The 21,575-nt window shown below is 40.4% G+C and overlaps 1 protein-coding gene across 7 annotated transcripts in view; it reads right to left on the reverse strand.

Moving 5' to 3' along the window:
* The window catches only part of SLC35F1 (solute carrier family 35 member F1), a 476,339-nt gene that overhangs the window by 58,178 nt on the left and 396,586 nt on the right, over positions 1-21,575 (reverse strand). For 6 of the 7 annotated variants that reach the window (XM_084958208.1, XM_084958202.1, XM_084958191.1 and 3 more), the window contains one exon: positions 19,350-19,477. In XM_084958208.1, coding sequence (XP_084814334.1) covers positions 19,350-19,477 — 128 coding nt within the window. Of the gene's footprint in view, positions 1-19,349; positions 19,548-21,575 lie in introns of all 7 variants that reach the window. The other variant, XM_084958213.1, reaches the window with a different exon arrangement.

The raw sequence follows: 21,575 nt of genomic DNA on the forward strand, positions 1-21,575 counted from the left end.
GTTATTTCTCCTCTCCTCTGGATTCTCTCTGGCAGAAAATAATAGCTTGATCCATTTGGAGTGGCCATTTTTGTAGGTCAAACTGGTTGAATATTGACAATCTCACACGGTGAACCAAAAAGACCCAAGGAACCAAAAGAAAATGAGGATCCCCCCACCCCCCGGATTAACTTTAGGTTTGGCTCACAGAGGCAGTGTTGCCTCTTATCTCCCACATCAACTTTAACTTAGCCTAAACTTCTTTAGGCAGATATACTGAGGTAAATGTGCCTCAAGCTTTGACCCTGTTTGAAGTATCCCTCCAGCAAAGGACAGTTCTTACCAATCCATAAAGCAGGCAGAAATGAAACACTCTGAAAACAGTCTGTGGTAAAGTCCCCTCCTGGATACTGATTAGCCATTTCCCCTTTGGATAAAGGAAGAGGAAGAATTGGAAAGAGAGGAATAGTTTTTTCCAGTCTCCCGGCCTTAGAAGGGGATTGATCCCTGGCCTGGGGGAGTATCATGGGGGAGAACAGAAAAGTCCCTCTATGTTCTCTCTATACAACCCCACCACCCCAATTCCCTGTGGTTTCCACATCTCCTCTCTTGAGCACATACTACTTGCAAAATATATAAAACAACACCTGTCAAGAGAGTGCTAAAAAAAAAAAAAAAAAAAAAAAAAAAAAGCTATGAGTCAGCTCAGTCTTTCTCTAGGGAAGTGGATGGTTTGTAAAAAAAATTAAAACAAAACCAACCCCCCCACCCCACCTCAGCTATCCAACTGCTCTCTCTCATTCCGGGAGAGCTTAATGAGGAGGTGATCACATCTCTCTAATTCTCTCTGCCCCAAAGAGACTCCTCCGCCCTGCCCTCAGCTCCTCATTAACGCTCCCCTCTGGCTGTTCACAGGGCTCCAGCTCCCCTCTCCCCACCCAGCTGTCAGAGGCTAAACCTGAGGCAACTGGTAGGTGATTCCAGGAAAGAGAATGTTTCCCTCTTTTCCTTCCTCTGCTTCTAATTGGCAATTCTCCTGTGTTTCTAAAAGTGCTATATATTATAAATTCATCTCCGGTGAGTAAAACTGAATCGTTAACAGGGAAGGATCTTAAAAAAGACAAACTTCAGTAACACAGACACAACAGAAGTCCTCTTTTGGCTGACGGTCCAGCTGAAGAGGGTGGAATGTAATTTGGGAAGTGTACATTCACACACAATCAAGAACTGTTTTAATTCAGTGGCCTCAATACGCAGCCATCCCAGAGGTATTTGAAAACCCAACCAGGAGTATAATTCCAGAGGGCAGTATCTTTCATCTGGAACAGACTTTTTAGTAGACATCCGGCCCTCTCACCCTCCAGGTTTTTTTTTTTCCTCAGGGCTATTGTATTCGTAATACCTCAACTCCTCCCTCACCACCTCCCAACCCCATACCTTAGGATTTAATGTTTAGGTTTTACTGTCTTAAAATGTTCATATTGGATTAAGCCATGTTTCCATCATGCTGCCCAAGAGATCCAAACTAATAAAATGTGTCATTATGATGACTATATGACAGCCATTTTTCCAGGAAATGACCTATTTTCAGAATTTAGAGAAAGATTTTCACCAAACTATCTTTCTTATTTCTACAGATAAAGATTCAAATGTGTGAATTTTATATGTGCCACTTCATCGGAACTTCCTAGTTGTTAAATATATTATCTTCACTTTTTGGCTTCAGCTCTTAAGGACAAAAAGAAAGACATACCATGGACTGAAAATCTGGGACAAGGACCTAGAAATACAGGTGACCACCAGAAGATACAGATAATTAGGAAGACACAGGCTCCCTAGTTCTGCTGCAGGGAAATCTGCCTTGGGTGAGAGCAGAGCATCCCAGAGAACAAATTCCTATTGGGTGAGCATCACTGGAGCGTTAATCAGGTTTAAAAATAAGCTCCGATTATCAGAATACTAGATTCCAAAAGTAGGAAGCAAGGACGTAACATTTACTGAGTGTTTACCATAGCTCAGGTGAAATGCTAGGTTCTTATTTTCCCCATTGTACAGATGAGAAAAAGGTGTGCTGAAGCTAACAGATAACTTCCTTGAAGCCATACAGTAGAGACAGAGCCAGGTTATGATCCCAGGCCTGCCATTCTCCTTACACAAGGGCCAGGTGCAGTAGAAAGTATCTAGGATCCAGTTTTATTTTTATTTTTTAACAAAATTTTTACTATAGTTGATTTACAATGTTCTGTCAATTTCTTCTGCACAGTGACCCAGCTATACACCCATATACCTTCTTTTTTCTCACATTATCCTCCATCATGTTCCACCACAAGAGATCACATAGAGTTCCCTGTGCTAAATATCAGAATCTCATTGCTTATCCATTCCAAATGTAATAGTTTGCATCTACTAACCCGAACTCCCAGTCCATCCCACTAATTCCTCCTCCCTCTAGGCAACCACAGTCTGTTCTCCACATCCATGAGTTTTTTCCTTCTCTGTAGACAGGTTCATTTGTGCCATATATTAGATTTCAGATGTAACTGATATCATACGGTATTTGTCTTTTTCCTGACTTACTTCACTTAGTAGGATCCAGCTTTAACAGCAGTGGCCTAGGCTGGATCAGCCTCAACTCAATCTAGGGGTCTTTTGCGCTCTCTCTTACACTGAGCGCACTCTTGGAGAGAGGGCAGACTCAGAGAATACTGAAAAAATCGTCACTGCTTGTCTGCATTTTTTTATACTAAAGAAGGTGAAAGGTATAAGAAGACGTGTATGAGAAAATCTGAATCCTTTCTTTTTAGTGATGGGTCTCTGATACTGCGTATCTTGAAAGTTTTTGGAGAAATGGTTGCCTTAAGTCATCCAAGCACTACTAACCTGTATTTCTTATTTATGGAATCCATGAACATAAGAAATTAACAATAACATCCAAGAAAGTACACGTTTCAAAACACATATTGAAGGAAATGAATGTTTTATGATAAAATATTAATTTTACATTAATTTTGCATTCTTGTGATTCCTCCCAGGATTCAAACAACACAAACAATTTTAAAAACTAGAGGAAAACATCTTGTACCTTTTGAGGTCTATCTCTAAGTCTCAACTATTTCAGGTTTTATTAAAGGAAGGCAAAATCGGATTTTCATCATCTTCTACCTGTCATTTATTTCTTCAGTCAGCAAGTGTTTATTGAATACCTACTGCATGCTTAGCATTGCCACAGGAGCTGAGTGTGACCAAAATGCTACATCTAGGTTCAAGCGGACAGCTGTCAATGAATACACGTGTCTTTTCCTCCAGGTCTCAGCCAGTGTCTTTCCCTAAGGACTTGCTTGATACTGGAGGAGATGCTATCCTCTATTATTTGGGACCCTGCCCTCCTGCCCCCTGGGTGCCTTGCTCCAGCAGCCCCTGTACCTCCCTCTCTGCTGGCTGTTTTCCTTCACTATATAGATATGCTCCAATCTCACTTGATACCGAATTGCTCTGTAGTAATTTATGTTTCCCTAGTCACAGCTGGGCTTCCTGAAAAATTAATCTACAGTCTGCTTCTGGTATCTTGGTCCCACTGATTCCTCAAGCCGCCTCAATACAGACAACTCCCTTTGCCTTAATGACTGAAACTACATTGCATGGACACTTCTGACTAAACCTTTCCGCAGCATTTGGCATTATTAACCACTGGTCCTTGAATTCCCTTCTCTTCTTCTGTCACTCTTTGCTCTTAGCTCTCTAGCCCTTCCGTCTGTCTCTCTCTGGACTCATTTTGCTCTTTTTGTCCCTCATCGTAGGTATATTTGAGGTTCAGTCCTTAGCGCTCTCATTTCCAAATTCTACACATGCCACCCTTTGGCTCTCACCTGACTCTTTACAATGTTGTACCAATTTCTGCTGCACAGCAAAGCAACCTAGTCCCACAAACATACACGTTCCCCTTCTCATACTATCTCCATCATGGTCTATCCTATGAGACTGAACACAGTTCCTGGTGCTAGACCAAAGGACCTCATTGCGTATATGCTCTAAACACAAGAGTTGGCATTCCGCAAACCCCAAACTCCCATTCCATCCCACTTCCCTCTCCCCTGGCAATCACAAGTCTGCTCTCTATGTCTGCTCACTCAAATCTTACTTCCTTTCCTGCCAAACTTCTTCTTCTTCTTCTTTTTTTTTTTTGTCTTTTTGCCTTTTCCAGGGCTGCTCCCGTGTTATATGGAGGTTCCCAGGCTAGGGGTCCGATCAGAGCTGTAGCCACCAGCCTACGCCAGAGCCACAGCAATGCAGGACCTGAGCCACGTCTGCGACCTACACCACATCTCATGGCAGCGCCGGATCCCTAACCCACTGATCAAGGCCAGGGATCAAACCTTCAACCTCATGGTTTCTAGTCAGATTCATTAACCACTGCACCACGATGGGAACTCCCTGCCAAACTTCTTGCTAAGAGTTGCATTCAGCCACAGTCTCCATCTCTTCAATGTCTATTCAATCCCTTAACTCAGTGCAATCTGGGTTCTATTCCCCAGATACCATCAAAATCACTCAAAGACACCTCCTGGTGCCTGATTTCCTGACCCAAGCAGAGACATTTCAGTCCTTCCTTACTCGGCAGGTGGTGGGCACAGGGCCTGACACCCTCTCCTCCTGCTGGCACTCTTACCTGCTGGCCCACCTCTGTCCTGCAATCCTAGGGGTTAAACCCAAATTCCCTGATGTGGCTTATATATCCCTCTGTGATCTTACACCAGCGACCCTTTCATTCTTTTCTTTGACTGTGTTCTTCAAACTCCATGCTGAAGTATTTTTAGTTCTTCAATGTGCCATGGTCTTTCTTGACTCATTTCTTTGTATATGCCAACCTCCCTGCCTGAAGTTCTCATGTCCATTCTCTCTCAGGATCCCTTCCTTGGCCCACTCGGTCTTATCTTTCAGAGTTCAGTCTGGACAATTCTTCCTCCAGGAAGCCCTCTCTGACTCCCTCAGTAGGGATTAGGTGCTCCCTCAGGGTTTCCCACTGATCTTTGTACTTTTTATGCTAAAACACATCTGTTCCAGGACAAAAGGAGTTTTCCTCTCTTGCCCTCAGTGTTATCTGTTGCGGCTGAGATGGTGCTAGGTACACAGTATGGTCCCTTAAGTATTTTGTTAATTCTTTCCAAAATATTTATGGAACATCTACCAGATGTCAGCTACTATCCTAGGAAATAAAAAATCCAGGTAATAAAAAAAACAATCCCCCAACCCCCATGGGGGTTTGTAATTGTATATAAGAAGAGACAGACAAGTAAAATATATTCCATGTCAATGATGGTAAGGACTATGGAGAAAAACAAAGCAGGGGAGAGAATTGGGAAAGTTGAATGGGGTAGGAGATTGTGGTTTTCAACCAAGTGGTCAGGGAAGACCTTACTGACATCTGAGCAAAGTCCAGAGGCGCCTATCTCATCTGATGATAGCAAATGTTGAATGAATAAATGAATTGTGAATGAATAATTTCGATTTCTCTGAGCCATCTGGGTAGACTTGTTGTCACTGAGGTAACTGAAACTGTCTAAAACTGTGATTTGAGACGATTTGGGGCAAGAGGAGCTCAAGGGGAGTGTCCCATGCAGTCGCTAGTTCCTATCATCATTTTCTGGCCCAGGTGGCATTACAACTCCTAAGCCAATCATGGAGCTCCCTAACTTGATGGCCCCAGAAAACATGCAGGCACACTCTGTCTTCTGGTTCAGTGGCCCCCAACTTGCAAGATACAAACAAGAAAGAGGACAGGAAGAAGGGAGACAAAAATAACTCCTGCTCTTTCTCATATCCATTGACAGATGATTGGATTAGGAAGATATGGTGTATATATACACAACGGAATACTACTCAGTCATTATGTTGATGTTTTTATGAATTCTCGTTGTCTGAGTCTACCCTTCAGTCTGAAAGCAGCTCACAGGCTTTTACTGACTTATGATCTACGAGCAAACATATCCCTTCAAATGTATTGCCAAGAGAAGCAGGCCACGCACGTTTCTTCTTTTTTTAAGTGCAAGGACACCTCTTACTTTAACCGCTTATTACAGGTAAATTTTGTTCGGTGATTGAGTCAAAATGAGCACTTCTCTAAAATCCATTATTCCTGGGATGAAAATGTTTTCATGTGCATCTAATCTATCCATGGCAGACGGCACCAAATTGCTCCTTCATCTACATGGCACTGGGAGCATCCTTTTCTCAAAAAATGAAAATACTGACACAGATGCGCAAGAGAAGCCTGCTCTGGCATCCATGCTGCTGGTTCTTTTTGCAGAAAGCCCTCCAAAGGTCAGTCCCTTCAAATCTGCCTGGGGACAGGGGGGAACTGAATATTGTCACCAACAGTATTCATTTCCTATTGCCGCTGTAATGAATGACCATAAATTTAGTCACTTCAATCAACACAAATTCATTATCCTATAGTTCTGTAGATCAGAAATCCTAAAATGAAGGTGATGTGTGGCCTGTGTTCCCTCTGGAGACTCTAGGGAAGAAATCCTTTCCTTGCCTTTTTTCTATTTCTAGGAGCTGCTTTTGGCGGTTTCTTGGTTTGTGGCTCCTTCCTTCATCTTCAAAGCTAGGAGTCTAGCATCTCCAAATATCTCTGTGACTCTCTGAACTTCACTTCTATTGCCTTATCTCTCCCCCCTCTGACCCTGTTCCCCCCTCTTCAAAGGACTTTCATGATTACATTGGGACCACTCAGATAATCTGTAATCTTGTCGATGTCGCTAATTTAATCACATCTGCAGAGTCCTTTTTGCCTTAAAATAATATAACATATTGTAAAGTAACATTTATGTATTACAGGGATTAGAATGTTGACATCTTTGGTGGGGGCATTATTCTGCCAGTATACAAGCTATGTTCATGCATAATGAAAGATGTGCCTTGAAAATAATGAGGATTTTTTTTTTTAAGGGAAAGAAAATTGCTGCTTATTGAACAGGATGTGCAAGTGTTTACATACTTAATCTTCTTTAACACACTGGAATTCATTCATCTGAACATGGTTGTCATTCAAGGTAGTCATTCTGAAGGTCACGAGCCTATTTTAATGAAGCTCTCATTGCTCAAAAACAGTTTGAAATTTTTGAAATTGCCTTTGGAGCACACACTGGAATATCCTTAACAGAAGCAACTGCTCCTTCTTTGAGAGTAAGATTTATTTTTTGGAAAGAACCAAAATGCTGGATTAAGCTAGATAATACTTTCTGGATCCAAAGGAAGGATAAATTAAAAAGAAACTTGCATGACTTAAAGTTGGCTCTGAAGATTTCAAAAGAGAAATTCTAAAGTATTTTGAACAATGATAGCTACATCAGTATAACAAAAAAGATAAGTACTTTGAACATTGATTTGAATGTATAAATTTTGCTATTTACTAATCTACTTTGTTTACATCTTAATGTAGTAAAATATTATTACTCTAAGGGCATTTTTCTTTGAAAAGTAAAGAGAATTCTTATACAGAAAGCTGTTTCTAATGAAACTATTTGGGGTTTGCTTACTCTTAATTCTCATGTTATGTTGCCTAATTATGGAAGCTATTTGTTACAAACTAGCTCTTTTCAGGCCCATTGTCTTTCATATTGTGGCTCCTAAATCTTTTATAGGATACAGCATTTTTTTTTTTTTTTTTTTTTTGGTCTTTTGTCTTTTGACCTTTTAGGGCTGCACCCGTGGCATAAGAAGGTTCCCAGGCTAGGGGTCTAATCAGATCTGTTGCTGCAGGGCCTACGCCAGAGCCACAGCAACACCAGATCCGAGGCACGTCTGCAAACTACACTACTAATAACGGCAACGCCAGATCCTTAACCTACTGAGAGAGGCCAGGGATCAAACCCAAAACCTCACAGTTCCTAGTCGGATTCGTTTCTGCTGTGCCACGTCGGGAACTCCAGGATATAGCATTGTTTTTTAAAATGAGACAAAACTACTAGATCATTGGTTTAAAAAAATCCTCATGTCCTGTATCCAACCCAGAAAAATCTTTGACTTTCTCTTTCATCTTATTAATGATCTTTAAAATTTCAGGAACCAAGGAGTAATTATCTGGAGAAAACTACAAGAAATTATCAGTGATGTTATTTATAGAATGTTGCTTTCAGGAAGGATGACCTGAAATAAAAATATAATTCTAAATTTCTATGAAAATTTTCATATCTATAAAAATCACTTAAAATGAACAAGTCCAGACAGTGAACATACCCTAATTGGCAGGATCTGAAAGCATGGTTAATTGGAACATTCTGACTTTAAAAAATGTATTTAAAAGTAGTTTGTATCAAGGCTATAAGTCATAAGTTTCCAAAGTAAAGAAAATTTGAGATTTAAAATTGTATTTACTTTGCCATTAGAAAACTTTTGTTTTCAATGCTGTGCTTTCTTTCTTTTGGTCTCTGTCTTGGTTTCTCTCTGTCTCTCTGTGGCTGTCTCTTTCTTACACACTCACACACACACGTGTGCGCACTAGAGGTGCTCACTAAATCTACTCATAATTCCTTACTTAAATGCATGAAAATACTGATGAAAACTGTCCATTTGTACAATTATCTGTCACATTTCTACATTTCTTTATGTAAAGACCATTCATGTTCAGAAGGTCTAGAGCAGTCATTGGGTAACAGATTAATTCATGTGAGCATAAAACAGCCTTGGGGATAGTCAAGGCTGGGCCTCCTGTGTCTTCCCATCTGACCTATTTATGCTTATCTACCAAATATGCCAGGCTGGCCACTAACTCTGAAAAATAGGAATCACTGTGTGTGTTGCAATACTGGACTATAAGGAGTGTTTTACTTTTCACCAACTCAGTATACGGAAAGAATACCTAAGGAAACAAATATGACTGATTTTTCATAGTACAAAATCATTGTTCAATTTACAAGAAATACTCTGCATATTTCCCAGTGTGTTAAAAATACGAATTTTTTATAAAAATTTATTTGGAAGTATTATTTCAGGAACATGGTCACTGCAGCAAAGGTGGTACTGCTGTACCATAGGAGAAAAGTTTTTTGATTTTACATGTTAAGCAATAGCATTCTAGGGCTTTAAGGTTTGTTTAACCCCTGGTCCCATGAAAACATGATTCCAAATAGGATACTATAATATTTGCTTGTACAGTTTCCCTGGATATGTCTAGTCTCAAAAAGAGTGGGTTGGGAGAATTTTGTTCATACCTAGCAGCAATCGCATTAATCTTTATGAGATTTCATCCCTATTGACTGGCAAATGATCCTATACCTGAGATAACACAGTAATCAATCAGTGGCAAAGCTAATTGGAATGTGGGCTTCTATAACCTTCTGTGTTTCAAGCAACTTCTTTCACCTAGATCACTTTGCATGCAACAGTGAACTTTTCCATCACTCTTCTTAAGTTTGCTGTCTGAGAGTGAGAGAGTGTATGAGAGGATGGAGTGGTTTAGGCAATACATCTCTTTATTTCTTTCCTTAAATAGAATCCATGTGAAGAATAGGAGAAGTGGAAAATAAGTGAGTAAAAGGTGCTGGCATTTATTAATTAATTTCTATTTTTGGAGACATTGCTAAGGCAGTGGGTATCCCAGGTTGGTCAACTGATTGTCACATGGATCTCAGACAAGTCTGAGAATGTCGAAAGACCAGCAAAAGGTCTATCAGTAGGAAGGACAGAGGAACTTCACTGAGAAAGGTGCTAGAGTCTGCAGTAGGAGGGGGTGGCAGGATCAGAAGGCTATAAAGTGTGATTGTTTGTTGCATTATTTTTGCCTTAAAGCTGGTGGAGAAGCATGGACCACTGGATGCAATGTTGCATTTGCATACCCACAACCACACCAGGAGGCAGGTTTTAAAATTCTTATTTATAAACTGATGCTCAGAGAGAGAGAGAGAGAGAGAGAGAAAACAAACATACAAGGGCATCTCATTTATTTACAATCTGTCAACATGAGCCAATGGAGATGACAGTCACTGGGGAACCAGGCTGTCCTGTTTTACTGTCGATTCATGTCATCAGTAAAACTTAGGTTTGTGGACCCCACTGAGTCCCCCCTGTCACAGGCGGATCCAGTCACTCTACCTCTGTAATACTGTAGTATTTTGTGTATAGGTCCATTTTGCTGCCGTTCATGCTGCACTGTAATTTCTCTACAGATCTTTCTTCTAGCAACATGGGATAAAATTCTTTGGAAATTTAATTTTCCTCCATAAACCATGCCCCATCCACCCTTCCGCCCATAAAACTGAGCCATGGGAAAAATTAGAGCATCCTTTATAAAACAGGTTATCAGCTTTCAAACACAAAGCTGATTTCTCTGAATTCTTTAGCAAGGAAGGATCTAGAGAGTCAGGTTCATGGAAGGAGAAGGAATTTAAACTTCTGTGATTCTCCCTCCAACATATCAAGAATTGATATTGGGAGCTCCTGCTGTGGCACAGTGGGTTAGGAATCTGACTGTAGCAGTTCAGGTCACTGTGGAGGTATGGGTTTGATCCCTGGCCTGGTGCTGTGGGTTAAAGGATCCAGTGTTGTTGCAGCTGGGGTGTAGGTCGCAGCTGTGGCTCAGATTCAATCCCTGGCCTGGGAACTTCTGTATGCTACCAATGCGACAGAAGAAGAAGGAGGAGGAGGAGGAGAGGGTAAAGGGGAGGGGAAGGAGAGGGGAGGGTAGGAGAAGGAGAGTCATCATTGATATTGCAAACTCCATCAGAGTTTCCCCCACAATGTGGAAGATTGCCCTTAGGGCTGAGCCAAGAGGGCTGGTGTCCCTAAAGGAGGATGTGAGACGAGGAAGTCCATGCCAGAGAGGACGAGGGAGGGAGTGCTTGTCCCTTCCACCCATGGACAAGGCACGAGGAAAGGAAATTGATGAAGAAGAGATGAGTGCTGAATCATGTGTGCCCAGAGGGGCCCTCTCTGAACTGAAGTCCCAGAGGGAGAAAGAATGTTGTATAGTTTGGGAGGAAACTGGAAACAAAGCGATGGTTTCTTTTGGGACAGCACCACACCAACCCAAAGAGGCCACATCAGAGAAGTGAAGTGTTAGCAGAGCACTCTTTCTCCCCAGGATTCTTCTAAGCTCCTGTTTTGCCAGAATTCTGAATGCTCTGCAAAGGGGTGCAGGCTGGCTGACCTAGGGAGGGATAAGGGGTTCTACGTGGCAGGAACCACCACAGCTGGTGACCAGATACCTTCACAGCCACATACCTGGAAGTTCACAGCATCAACAAGAATAAGGGGGGCGGTCAGCAAGGGCAGAGAGTGCAGAAGTGGCCCACAGAGGATTGCCAGGCACAGAACCCAAGCCACAGATCCACATGCAAACCAGCAAGAGCACATTCAACTACTGGCTGGCTGTTCGATGGTGGACAGCAGCCAAAGGCCTTGCCAGAGACCCACAAGACTTCCCAGAAATGTGCATGGGGGAGAGGAATTCTGAGAGGCTGAGCATTTGTCCAAAAGCAACGGAACTATCCAAAGAAAGTTTTAAAACAAGAAGTTGCTGGCAAATTTTATATCTACCCAGAATTTCCCCTCCACCCACTTCTATTTAGCTAAATGAGGATGTTTAGAGAAGGTTCATTATGTAAATTAGATCAATTATTGCATATAAAGAAGGTACAGTTGCTTTGGACATCTAAATATAGTATGAATGAATCTGCATCCAGGCTTTGCCTACAACACTTGAACTTGAGAGTAGGACAGTTTGTCCATCTTTACATCCCCAGGACATAGTAGAATACTTACAAGATATTTAGAGTTCGATACTTGGATCCCATACGAATAAATGCACTTACTGGTGATAAAACAACTAAAAGTCACTTGGGTTGCCTTGCCTAATAACTGATCCTTAGAAATTCATCCTCTCATTCATTAACTTTTTTTTTTTTTTCTTTTTAGGGCCACACCTGCAGCACTTGGAAGTTGCTAGGCTAGGGGTCAAATTGGAACTGCATTTGCCAGCCTACACCACAGCTACAGCAACACCAGATTCGAGCTGCATCTTCAACCTATACCACACCTCATGGCAACACCAGATCCCTAACCCACTGAGCAAGGCCAGGGATCAAACCTGCATCCTCATGAATACTAGTCTGATTCTTAACCCGCTGAGCCACAACGGGAGCTTCTCATTAACTTCCTAACTCAAAATCTCAGGTATTTTTGACATCTATATGTTCTTGATCTTGTGAATGAGACAGAGATGAATTGTTTCCACATTTATCCAAACAGCAGACATTTTTTTCAGTGCTTACTGTATATCAGGTACACAGATCTCCCTCAAGGACCTCACAGACTTGAAGGAGACAGGAAACATGTCAGACTATCAGATCAAGCAGAATGTGACCATTACAGTAAGGAAGACAAAGATGAAAAAACAGAGTCAAGAGAGGATCGAGTGCATGTCTTCCTGTGAGCCTGGCTGTCACAGGGTGTAGAGGGAAGAAGGGAGAAAGACTCTCCCCTTACTTTACCTGATGGCATCTAGGGGACCAGCCCACAGGACCAGAGTCAATGGAGGTAAATTGGGAAAGGTCCCTTCTGTAGAAGGCAGTGTGACAGAACACATTTAAAGGCAGGTTCACGGATGGGCATTGTATGAACTAAAGAAAGACTGAAGATCGTTTCAGTGTGTCCTTTGATGATGCACAAGGGCTATTCCCTACCTCAGGACAAAAGGCTGACAAAAAACTGTCGCATCCAATCAAATATTTAGATTTTAGACTATTACATGCTTAAGTTATCTTCACAGTCATGAGAAGAGGAAGTGCAGATCTAAGAAATCTGAGAATCAGAATATCATGTTCCCTTTAGGGGTAAGAACATTGATTTTGAATGCTTTGCATTTAAGTACACTTTAAAAGGGCTCTTGAATAGTCATTAAATTGCCACAGCCCCACATCAGGGACAGGTAAAAACAGCAAGGATAAAGAAGGAAATACAGTCTTAAAAGCTGAGCTCATAATCGTAAACTCGAGCCCATGGGACACATTTCTAATGTGCACAAGTGTGCTGTGTCTGCTCATCCACGGAGGTAGACATTCAGGTTGGCTACAGATAAAAAGTCTGCTAAGTGACTTTCTCTCATGTGTCACAACTTCTTGACCATGGGACCACTGTTGTGTAAATCTTGAGGGGGAGAGATACCTCACTCCTGTGTCTCCACTGAGCAGAATGTACACTCTTCCCATCACAGCGCCACATGGTATTCCAATGGTGAACTCAGCTGTCATCTCACAGTAGGGCTCAGGTCTAATGTGTCCCCCACATCTAGTTGTATCATTGGCATTTTTAATCAATAAAGGAATCTCTATGTCAAGTCTATTCATATGGCTTAAACTTCAGCCTCCAGAGACACCTAAGGTACAAATTACCCAGGCTTTCTCTGTATCTTACACAACTTAATTCCTAGCCTCCTGAAAATTCAGAAAGCATGGATCCAGAAAGACCCGAGAGTCACAAAAAACATCACTTGAGTTAAAAAAACAGAAAACAAAAAAAAGCTGTTGCATGTGTATGTTGTACTAAGCTGTGTGTGTTACACATGTATGTTGCATGTGTATGCCTCGTAGAGTGAGTCCCTGGGTTAGCTGTCACACGGCACACTGGAGAGGCTTAGCCTTCATTCTGTATTAACCAGTGCTAACACACCCAGGGAGAGGAGTGGGGCATAAGGAAAATAATCAGGACTGGAGGGATTTCTTTCTTGTTCCCTGCTAGAAAACTGCTTAGAGAATGAGGGGGAGCTCAGACATTCTACTGTGTGAAAGAGGGCATGTGTCAGAGGATGTATGTGGCTCCCCAGCATGATTAGCAAGAGAACTGGAAATTGTTTCTAATGTGAGCTAATTTTAATGACCACACTCTCATGTTTAAAGAGGACCTGCTTTTTCCTTATTTCACAGATGCACTAGTTTCATCTGTTTGCATTTTAGTACTACATGGCTGAAGAAAGATGAATAATCTTTGGGTGAGAAGTTGTAAAGCTGGTATTTCTACTGAAATGGTTCATATAGCACAGTTATAAAAATAGCAGAGCTTTTAGAATTTATCCAAATGTCATTGCTAATCTGTCTCAAAGTCACAGGCACAATCTTTCTCTACAAGTCCAGAGATACAAACCCACAAATGTGCCTTTAGCATAAAATCCTTAAAAATCCAACACGATCGTGTTACCATCTCTCCTTTGACTTTCTAATAAAGGAAACAGCTGGGTTTCTTCATCTCAATGCCTGTCTTTCATCATCTTTTTCCTAAATAAATGTTATCTTTTTTTTTTGCCATTGTTAACTTTCTTTAGCTTACTACTCTAAAGGCAAAGTTAAATTATTTTTTTTCCAAGAGATGTTCGGCTTATTAGCTATTAGAGAATTGCAAATTAAAACCACAGTGAAATATCAATGCACACCTTTTAGAATGGCTAAAATAAAAAAGAATGATACCACCAAATGCTGGTGAGGGTAGGGAGCACTGGACTGCTCCTACATTGCTGGTGGGAACGTAAAGTGGTACAACCACTCTGGAAAGTTATTTGACTGTTTCTAAAACCAAATAGTCATTTTCCACATGATTCAGAAATTGCACTTTTGAGCATTTGCCCCAGAGAAATGAAATCTTAACGTTAATATAAAAACCTGCGCAAGAATGTCACAGCAGCTTTATTTGTAAAGGCCCAAAGCTGGAAACAACCCCAATGTTCTTCAACAGGTGATGGTTAAACAAACTCTGATATATTTATACCATGGAATACTACTCAGCAATGAAAAGGAAAAAACTATCAAAAGTGCAATAATTTGAATAGATCAAAGGGCATTATGCCTAATGAAAAAATATAATCTCAAAAGGTTAAATACTATATGACTCCATTTTATGTAACATTTTCCAGCTGACAAAACCACAGAGACATAGAATGTGGCTGCTAGATGACAAGGAGGAGGGTGGTGGAAGGGGTATGACTTTATAGGGGTTGCATGAAGCAGTTTCTTTGTGGATGGGACAGTTCTATATCGTGATTGTGGCAGTGGTTACATAAAGCTACCCATGGATCAAACTGTGTAGAGCTGACCCATACAAAGGAATGAAGGAAAAGGGAAGAAAACTGAGCCAGGTCTATAGTTTAGTTAACAGTATTGTACCAACATCAATATTCTTGTTCTGACATTATACTCAAGTCATATAAAATGACACCATTGGGGAAAGCCATGTGAACAGTTCAAAGAATGCTATACAGTTTTGCAATTCCCTCAGAGTCTATAATCATTGCAAAAACATATATTTTCTTCTCATGCTTCATGTGTCAATTGTTTGTGACAGTCAACCCTAAGTTTGGTGAGTGAATTAAAAGGGAAAGAGGATAACGCCAAGGAGGGGTACTTAAGTCTTTCTGCCCTAAAGAAAGACTGTTTTTAAGAAAATCAGAAAACAAAAGTGTTGGGTGCTCTGCCCACTATTAATGAAGACTGTCTTATCAAAACAAGTGCTTTGAGAAAGGGCTCTTGGGTCATTCTATCATTTCTTTCCTCAGAAATCATCGTGGCTCTCTTTTACTCATCAAATTAAGTCACACTCTTCATCCATACATATTGAAGACCTTCTACAATATGACCCCAACTTAACTTTTGGGCCCTATCTTCCTTTATTCCTTCGTGAGCATCCATCACTTCAACCTTTCTCTGCACCTTGGCCTGATTGCCTTTAAAACTCAAATTAGGCTTCCCATAGCACTCAGCCTAAAGACTCAAACCCTTGACCTGGCTGTCAAGACTTGTGGAGTCTGGCCCCTGCCTCCTTCCCCAGCTCATCTTGTACCACTCTTTCCTTCACTCTTCTCATCCAGACACAAGCCCTTACGCAAACATCATCCTTGCCATGTCCTTCCCATCAAAGATCCTTGAGCACATTGCCTTTTTTGCTTGGACCTCTTTCCCTCCCAATAATGCTCCACTCCTCTCATAGACTTTACCTCCACCATCAGTCCTTTAGGAAAATCTTCCTCAACCTTCCAGTTTAGGTCCCGTCACTTTTTTTTTAGGGCCACATCCATGGCATATGGAGGTTCCCAAGCTATAGCTATAGCTGCCAGCCTATGCCACAGCCACAGCAATGAGGAATCCAAGCTCCATTTTCAAACTACACCATAGCTCATGGCTATTCTGGATCCTTAATTAACTGAGTGAGGCCAGAGATCGAACCCACATCTTCATGGATACCAGTCAGGTTCATTTCCACTGAGCCTCAATGGGAACTCCTAGGTCAGGTCATTTTGACAAATGTTCTTATAGAACTGTTCTTTTAGAATACTTATCCCTGACCATAATGACACACCCATTCATTTGGTTATTTGACCGAAGGCTGCCTTTCCCATTTGCCTGGAAGCTCCACGAGTATAGAGAAAGTATCTATTTTTGCTCACAACTGTTCACTTACTAATACACTGTCTTAAACACAGATGTAGTCAGTACATATTTTTTAAGTGACTGAAATCAAAGGAACCAAACTGGAAGAATTGTTCTCCAACCATTTTTTTCTCAAGTTTCCCATGCCTAGGTGCAAAGCTCTACCTGTATTTTACCCTCTCCATATTTTATGCAATCTTACGAACTCATCTGAATGGGTACTTTCTTGCCTTTGCAAATAAGCATCATTTCTGTCTCCTTTGAAAACTGTAGCACTTATCAGGTCTCTTGACATAAGTGATGTTGCTATCAATAGACTGTGCCTCTTGTCCCCTTTACAAGTTCATAAGCTCCTGGAGGGCGAGGTTGATTCATTTCTACTTACATCACCTGCAATAACTAGCGCATTTCTTGGATGCTTAATTAATGTACTTTCTTTATTGATTAATATGAATAAAAGCACACATATTATGTGCTTAATTAATATTTATAGAAATAAGAGAAAATCATAAAAAGTCCTTGTAAGTTCCACTGATTTGCAATGAGTAAACAGAACTAAATTACAAAAATAGCAGTACAGAGATTGTTTCCAGAGCAAATGCCTTCACCACCAACCATTAATTATTATTTAATAGGTTTATTTTTTGTAAATAGCAAACTTGTTCTAGAACTCTTAGATTCAACTTGCTTTTTTATATCCCCTTATCCCTTGCTCAGTAAATTACAATGAAGACTAACTGATATTTCAGTAGAATTATTATTTTTCTGTTTTTATGCAGAATTAAAATAAACTTTTTGTAGAATGCAGCATGAAATGGGGTGCCAAACAGCTAATTTGAGAGAGGTGGCAGGATGGATTAGTGGTGGTATACAACATGGGTTGAACAAAACCCTTAAGGACAAGAGGACAGTCATTGTCACTCTTTATAAAAAAAAGTTGAAGAATTGAAAAAAAAATCTTTTAAATCCTATAGAACTTAAGCAACCAACAAGTGGTTGAGATTTCTGAATGCTTGACAAAAGAAAACAAAAGTCAACTGATTTCCAAAAGGAGAAGTTTCCGCCTCATTCTCCCCAGGCCCATTTATAATTTCTGACCCTGTGCTAATGGCCCAGTTCTACCAAAAAGCCAGCATTCCTCTTTCTTCTCCCGTTACACCTGTATAGACATTCCAGGGGCCTCTGCATATGGGGAGAGCACTTCTGGGAATTTCTGTGCGCCCAGATATTGGAAATCAATGCAACGTAATGAACTTCTTTAAAATTTTTTTGAATAACCTCTATGTGCTGGGTTTCCTACCAAGTACTGGAGATTCAAAGGTGAACCAGAAATCATCCTTGCTGTGAAGGAACTCACAGCTGGGTGAAGGTGGAAATATTCAAACATCATTCTTAGGTAAGACAGACTGAAGGCAGAGCTCCAAAACAAAGGCCATGGGAGCAGAGGAGAGAGAGAGAGAGAGAGAGGGAGAGAGAGAGGTCTGTTGTCATTGTGGGGTTTGCTGAAGTGAGTGGGAACTAGGCTGCACGTGGAGTGTTGTGGTTGTTCTCCCAGCACCTGTCCACCTCACGTCTCCCTTTATAGGTGCCCGACACGTGACTGGGCGGAAGGGATCCTGCCTTGATTCCAGGAGTGGGTGCTGATTGGTGAGATAGTGATTCTCGACCAGAGACAGTATCTCTCTGCTAGAGGGCATGTGGAAATCTATGGGGACATTTTTGGTTGTTACAGGCTGAACAATGCTACTGGCATTTAGTGGGTAGGGACCATAAACTTTAAATGACCTATAAAATGGGAAATGGACTCACATCATGAAAAACTGTCCTACCCTAAATGCTAGTAGTACTCCTACTAAGAAATATTTGCCTAACAAATCAGAGACACGTTATCCTGGATTGGTTCAGAAAGCCCAGGTCTAAGTCAGTTAGCTCACAACATTCCCCTGCCATCAGTGTGGTCCAATCAAATAGAGCTCTGGATTTGTCTTCATTGGCTTTTCCGTGTCTCATCGGGTATGTGGGAAGAAGCATACAGTCCCATCTAAATCTGATTTAGGTAGCTTCCCATTCAATCTACATAATCTGAATTTATTCAGGTGGTTTGTTTGCTGGTTTGTTTCTTCATTTTTGTTATTGTTGTTTCTAAGTAGATTACTGGAATGGCAATGTTTTTGAGGTATCAAATCTAGGTAAAATCTGATATATGAACAACGTTTTGTTTTTATCCTGGAGCTTTGGAATGACTATAAAATTCATAATATTGTCATAAAAAGAGAAATGAGGATGAAACAAAAATAGGCAAAATTACTATTTACAGTTTAATGAGGAATATAAGTATTGTGTGGTGAAAATCTAAGTTAAATTTGCAGTTGTGTGTGTGTGTGTGTGTGTGTGTGTCTCTGTGTGTGTACACATAATGGCATAAAAGAAGAGAGAGGGAGGGAAGAAGGAAGGATACAGTGACTATCTTCATGCTTAACACATTTTAGAAATTTAAATCTTGTCTCTTTAGGAAAAATTCCGCTCCTTCAGGTTACAAAATCTACACATTAGAGAAAGCTAAAAAATCATTAAGAACTTTGATTACCTAATTAGAGTCTATTAACATATTCTAAGACATTATAAGTTGTGATTAAAATAGATTTGTTTTTAAGCTTATTAATAATTCTTCTACTGACATAAGATTAGTAGGCAGTACTCTTAACTACAAATTATTTTCCTACACTGTTGATGGTTCTTGTGGTACACTAAGAACAAAGAAGAAAGATGTTCAATTACACTTGAATTAAGAAAAATTAAAAGAACATAGCAATAAGGTTAAAATTAATTTTCATGCAGCTGATTTCCCTCTCATTGAAAAACATGCAGATTAGTATTCGGATTTCCAAGTGACTAAACTGAAAGTCCACTACATCTGGAAAATGAGGAGGATGGGAAGGTAAGAAGAGCCACTGGTACCTGGATACTGGTCAGAGTCGTGTACTGGTAAGCCTTGACCACCAGGTAATTTGCTTCCAAGTCTATGAGTCCCAGGATCATATACTTCCACCATCTTCGTCGTAAAATTGCCAGGAGGTTTTCTTCTCCTGCATTATGAAGTTGAGAAGACATGGATTAAGTTCTGAACATATAAGAAATGGCATATTTAGAAAGATTCTAAAATATTATAGTGCTACATTTTTTATCATACCTTATCAAACATTTAATGAAACAAATGAATCATTTTGCTTAGTTTATTAGTCTTCATGGTGGAAGTCAGCCCTTCACATTAATTCCCATGTCAGAACAAGACTGGACAGTTTTTAGTTCACTGTGCAAAACATTTTCCATGAACATTTGAAAAAAGTTACATCAACTAAAAATTAAAGGAAAGATGTACCAGAAAGGCTACATAAACACATGAAATCCAAATCATCCTAAACTTCAGGATTGCGGTGAAACAAACAAAAAAGGAAAGAGAGTAGTCAAGGGGAAAGAAGCCTGTGCTCCCATGGATCTGTGGTAAGGCCACATGCCATCCTGAGAGCTCTCTCAGTTGAGAGGTACACGCAGGTGGTGTGTGGGTGACGGGAAAGGAGAGGAAACTGGGTGTCATTCTTGGATGGAGAAGAGTGCCATAGGCCTTGGTCTTGATTCTGGAACAACTGCAATCTTCACCATCTTGCCTCTTAAGCTTGTAGCATCAGAGCAGATTTCTTCACCCTTATTCTTACATATTTCAGGCCTGATATATACCTTTTTTCAAAGTGGGGCAACATGATTATGAATAATAACAGCTCTTTGGGGCCAACCTCTGAGGTATCCTTAGAAGATGCAGGATACACAGAAACCCTGAGTGAATGGTGACTCTTGATACTGAAGAAGTTACCTGAACATTTAGCCCAAAATATGCTTCCTCTTGCGTTTCATGTGCTGATGCCCCTGCACAAACTATTCTTCCTCCAGCCTTCAAATGAAGGATCAGCATAGACTCTACCACCAGGGCTTTCCTACTATGGGCTCCTTTAACATTCTTTCTTATCCCACATATTTAGTGTACTTATCTCCCTGTATTAGAATGGCCTGTTTTCTTGCCTCTGTTACTCATTAGACTATTAATAACTGGAAAAGAGTTGCACTGTCTTGGTCATCACTTTATCTCTAGAAACCGATGGTGCATGGTGAGCAGTCAATAAATAATAATCTATGAACACATTTCATGTTTAATTACCTCATCAATGTTAAGTAACATTGAAATAGAAATATTTAAAATATATCTACTATATTCAAAAAGATGCATGCCCTGCTATGTTCACAGCAGCACTATTCACCATAGCCAACACATGGAAATAAACTAAATGTTGACAGATGAATGGATTAAGAATACATGGTACTTATATACAATGGAATACTAATCAGCCATTAAAGAAATGAAATAATGCCATTCAACTAGACATTATCATACTAAGTGAGGTAAGTCAGAAAGAAAAAGACAAATACCATATGATATCACTTATATGTGTAATCTAAAATATGGCACAAATGAACCAATTTACAGAACAGAAATAGACTTACAGACATAGAGAACAGATTTGCGGTTGCCAAGGGGTGGGGAGGGAGTGGGATGGATGGGGAGTTTGTGGTTAATAGATTCAAACTATTACATTTAGAATGGATAAGAAATGAGGTCCTACTGTATAGTGCAGGGAACTATATCCAATCTCTTAGAATAGACCGTTATGGGAAACAACATTAAAAAAAGAATGTATATGCGTGTGTGTGTGCATGTGTGTGTGTGTGTTTATGTGTGTGGGAGAGAGAGAGAGAGAGACTAGTCAGTTTGCTGTATAGCAGAAATTGACATAACACTGTAAATCAACTATAATTATAAAATAAAATAAGGTGTATCTACTACAAACATTCACGCTCCAGATGATGAAAATTGCTTTCTAGTTAGAATGTAGACGACATCTGATATAAATTAATTTGGTGACCATTTTATACATAATACACTATACATACGACATAACCAGGTCAATGGTATACTGAATCACAAAGCTGCAGTTCTAAGGTCACAAGTCACTGTCCCAGTTAATTTACTCAATGAACAGAGAATTGCTAAACCCTGAGCACACCGGTCACATCTCAATGTGTATGTGACACTGAAAATCTGGGTCATGGTGCTGTTTGCTCCACTAATCAATG

This window comes from Sus scrofa, chromosome 1, assembly GCF_054392235.1.
Source record: "Sus scrofa isolate SSC_HxYL_T2T_F1_AM1 chromosome 1, Sscrofa_HxYL_maternal_Yorkshire_Landrace_v2.0, whole genome shotgun sequence".
Taxonomy (NCBI): domain Eukaryota; kingdom Metazoa; phylum Chordata; class Mammalia; order Artiodactyla; family Suidae; genus Sus; species Sus scrofa.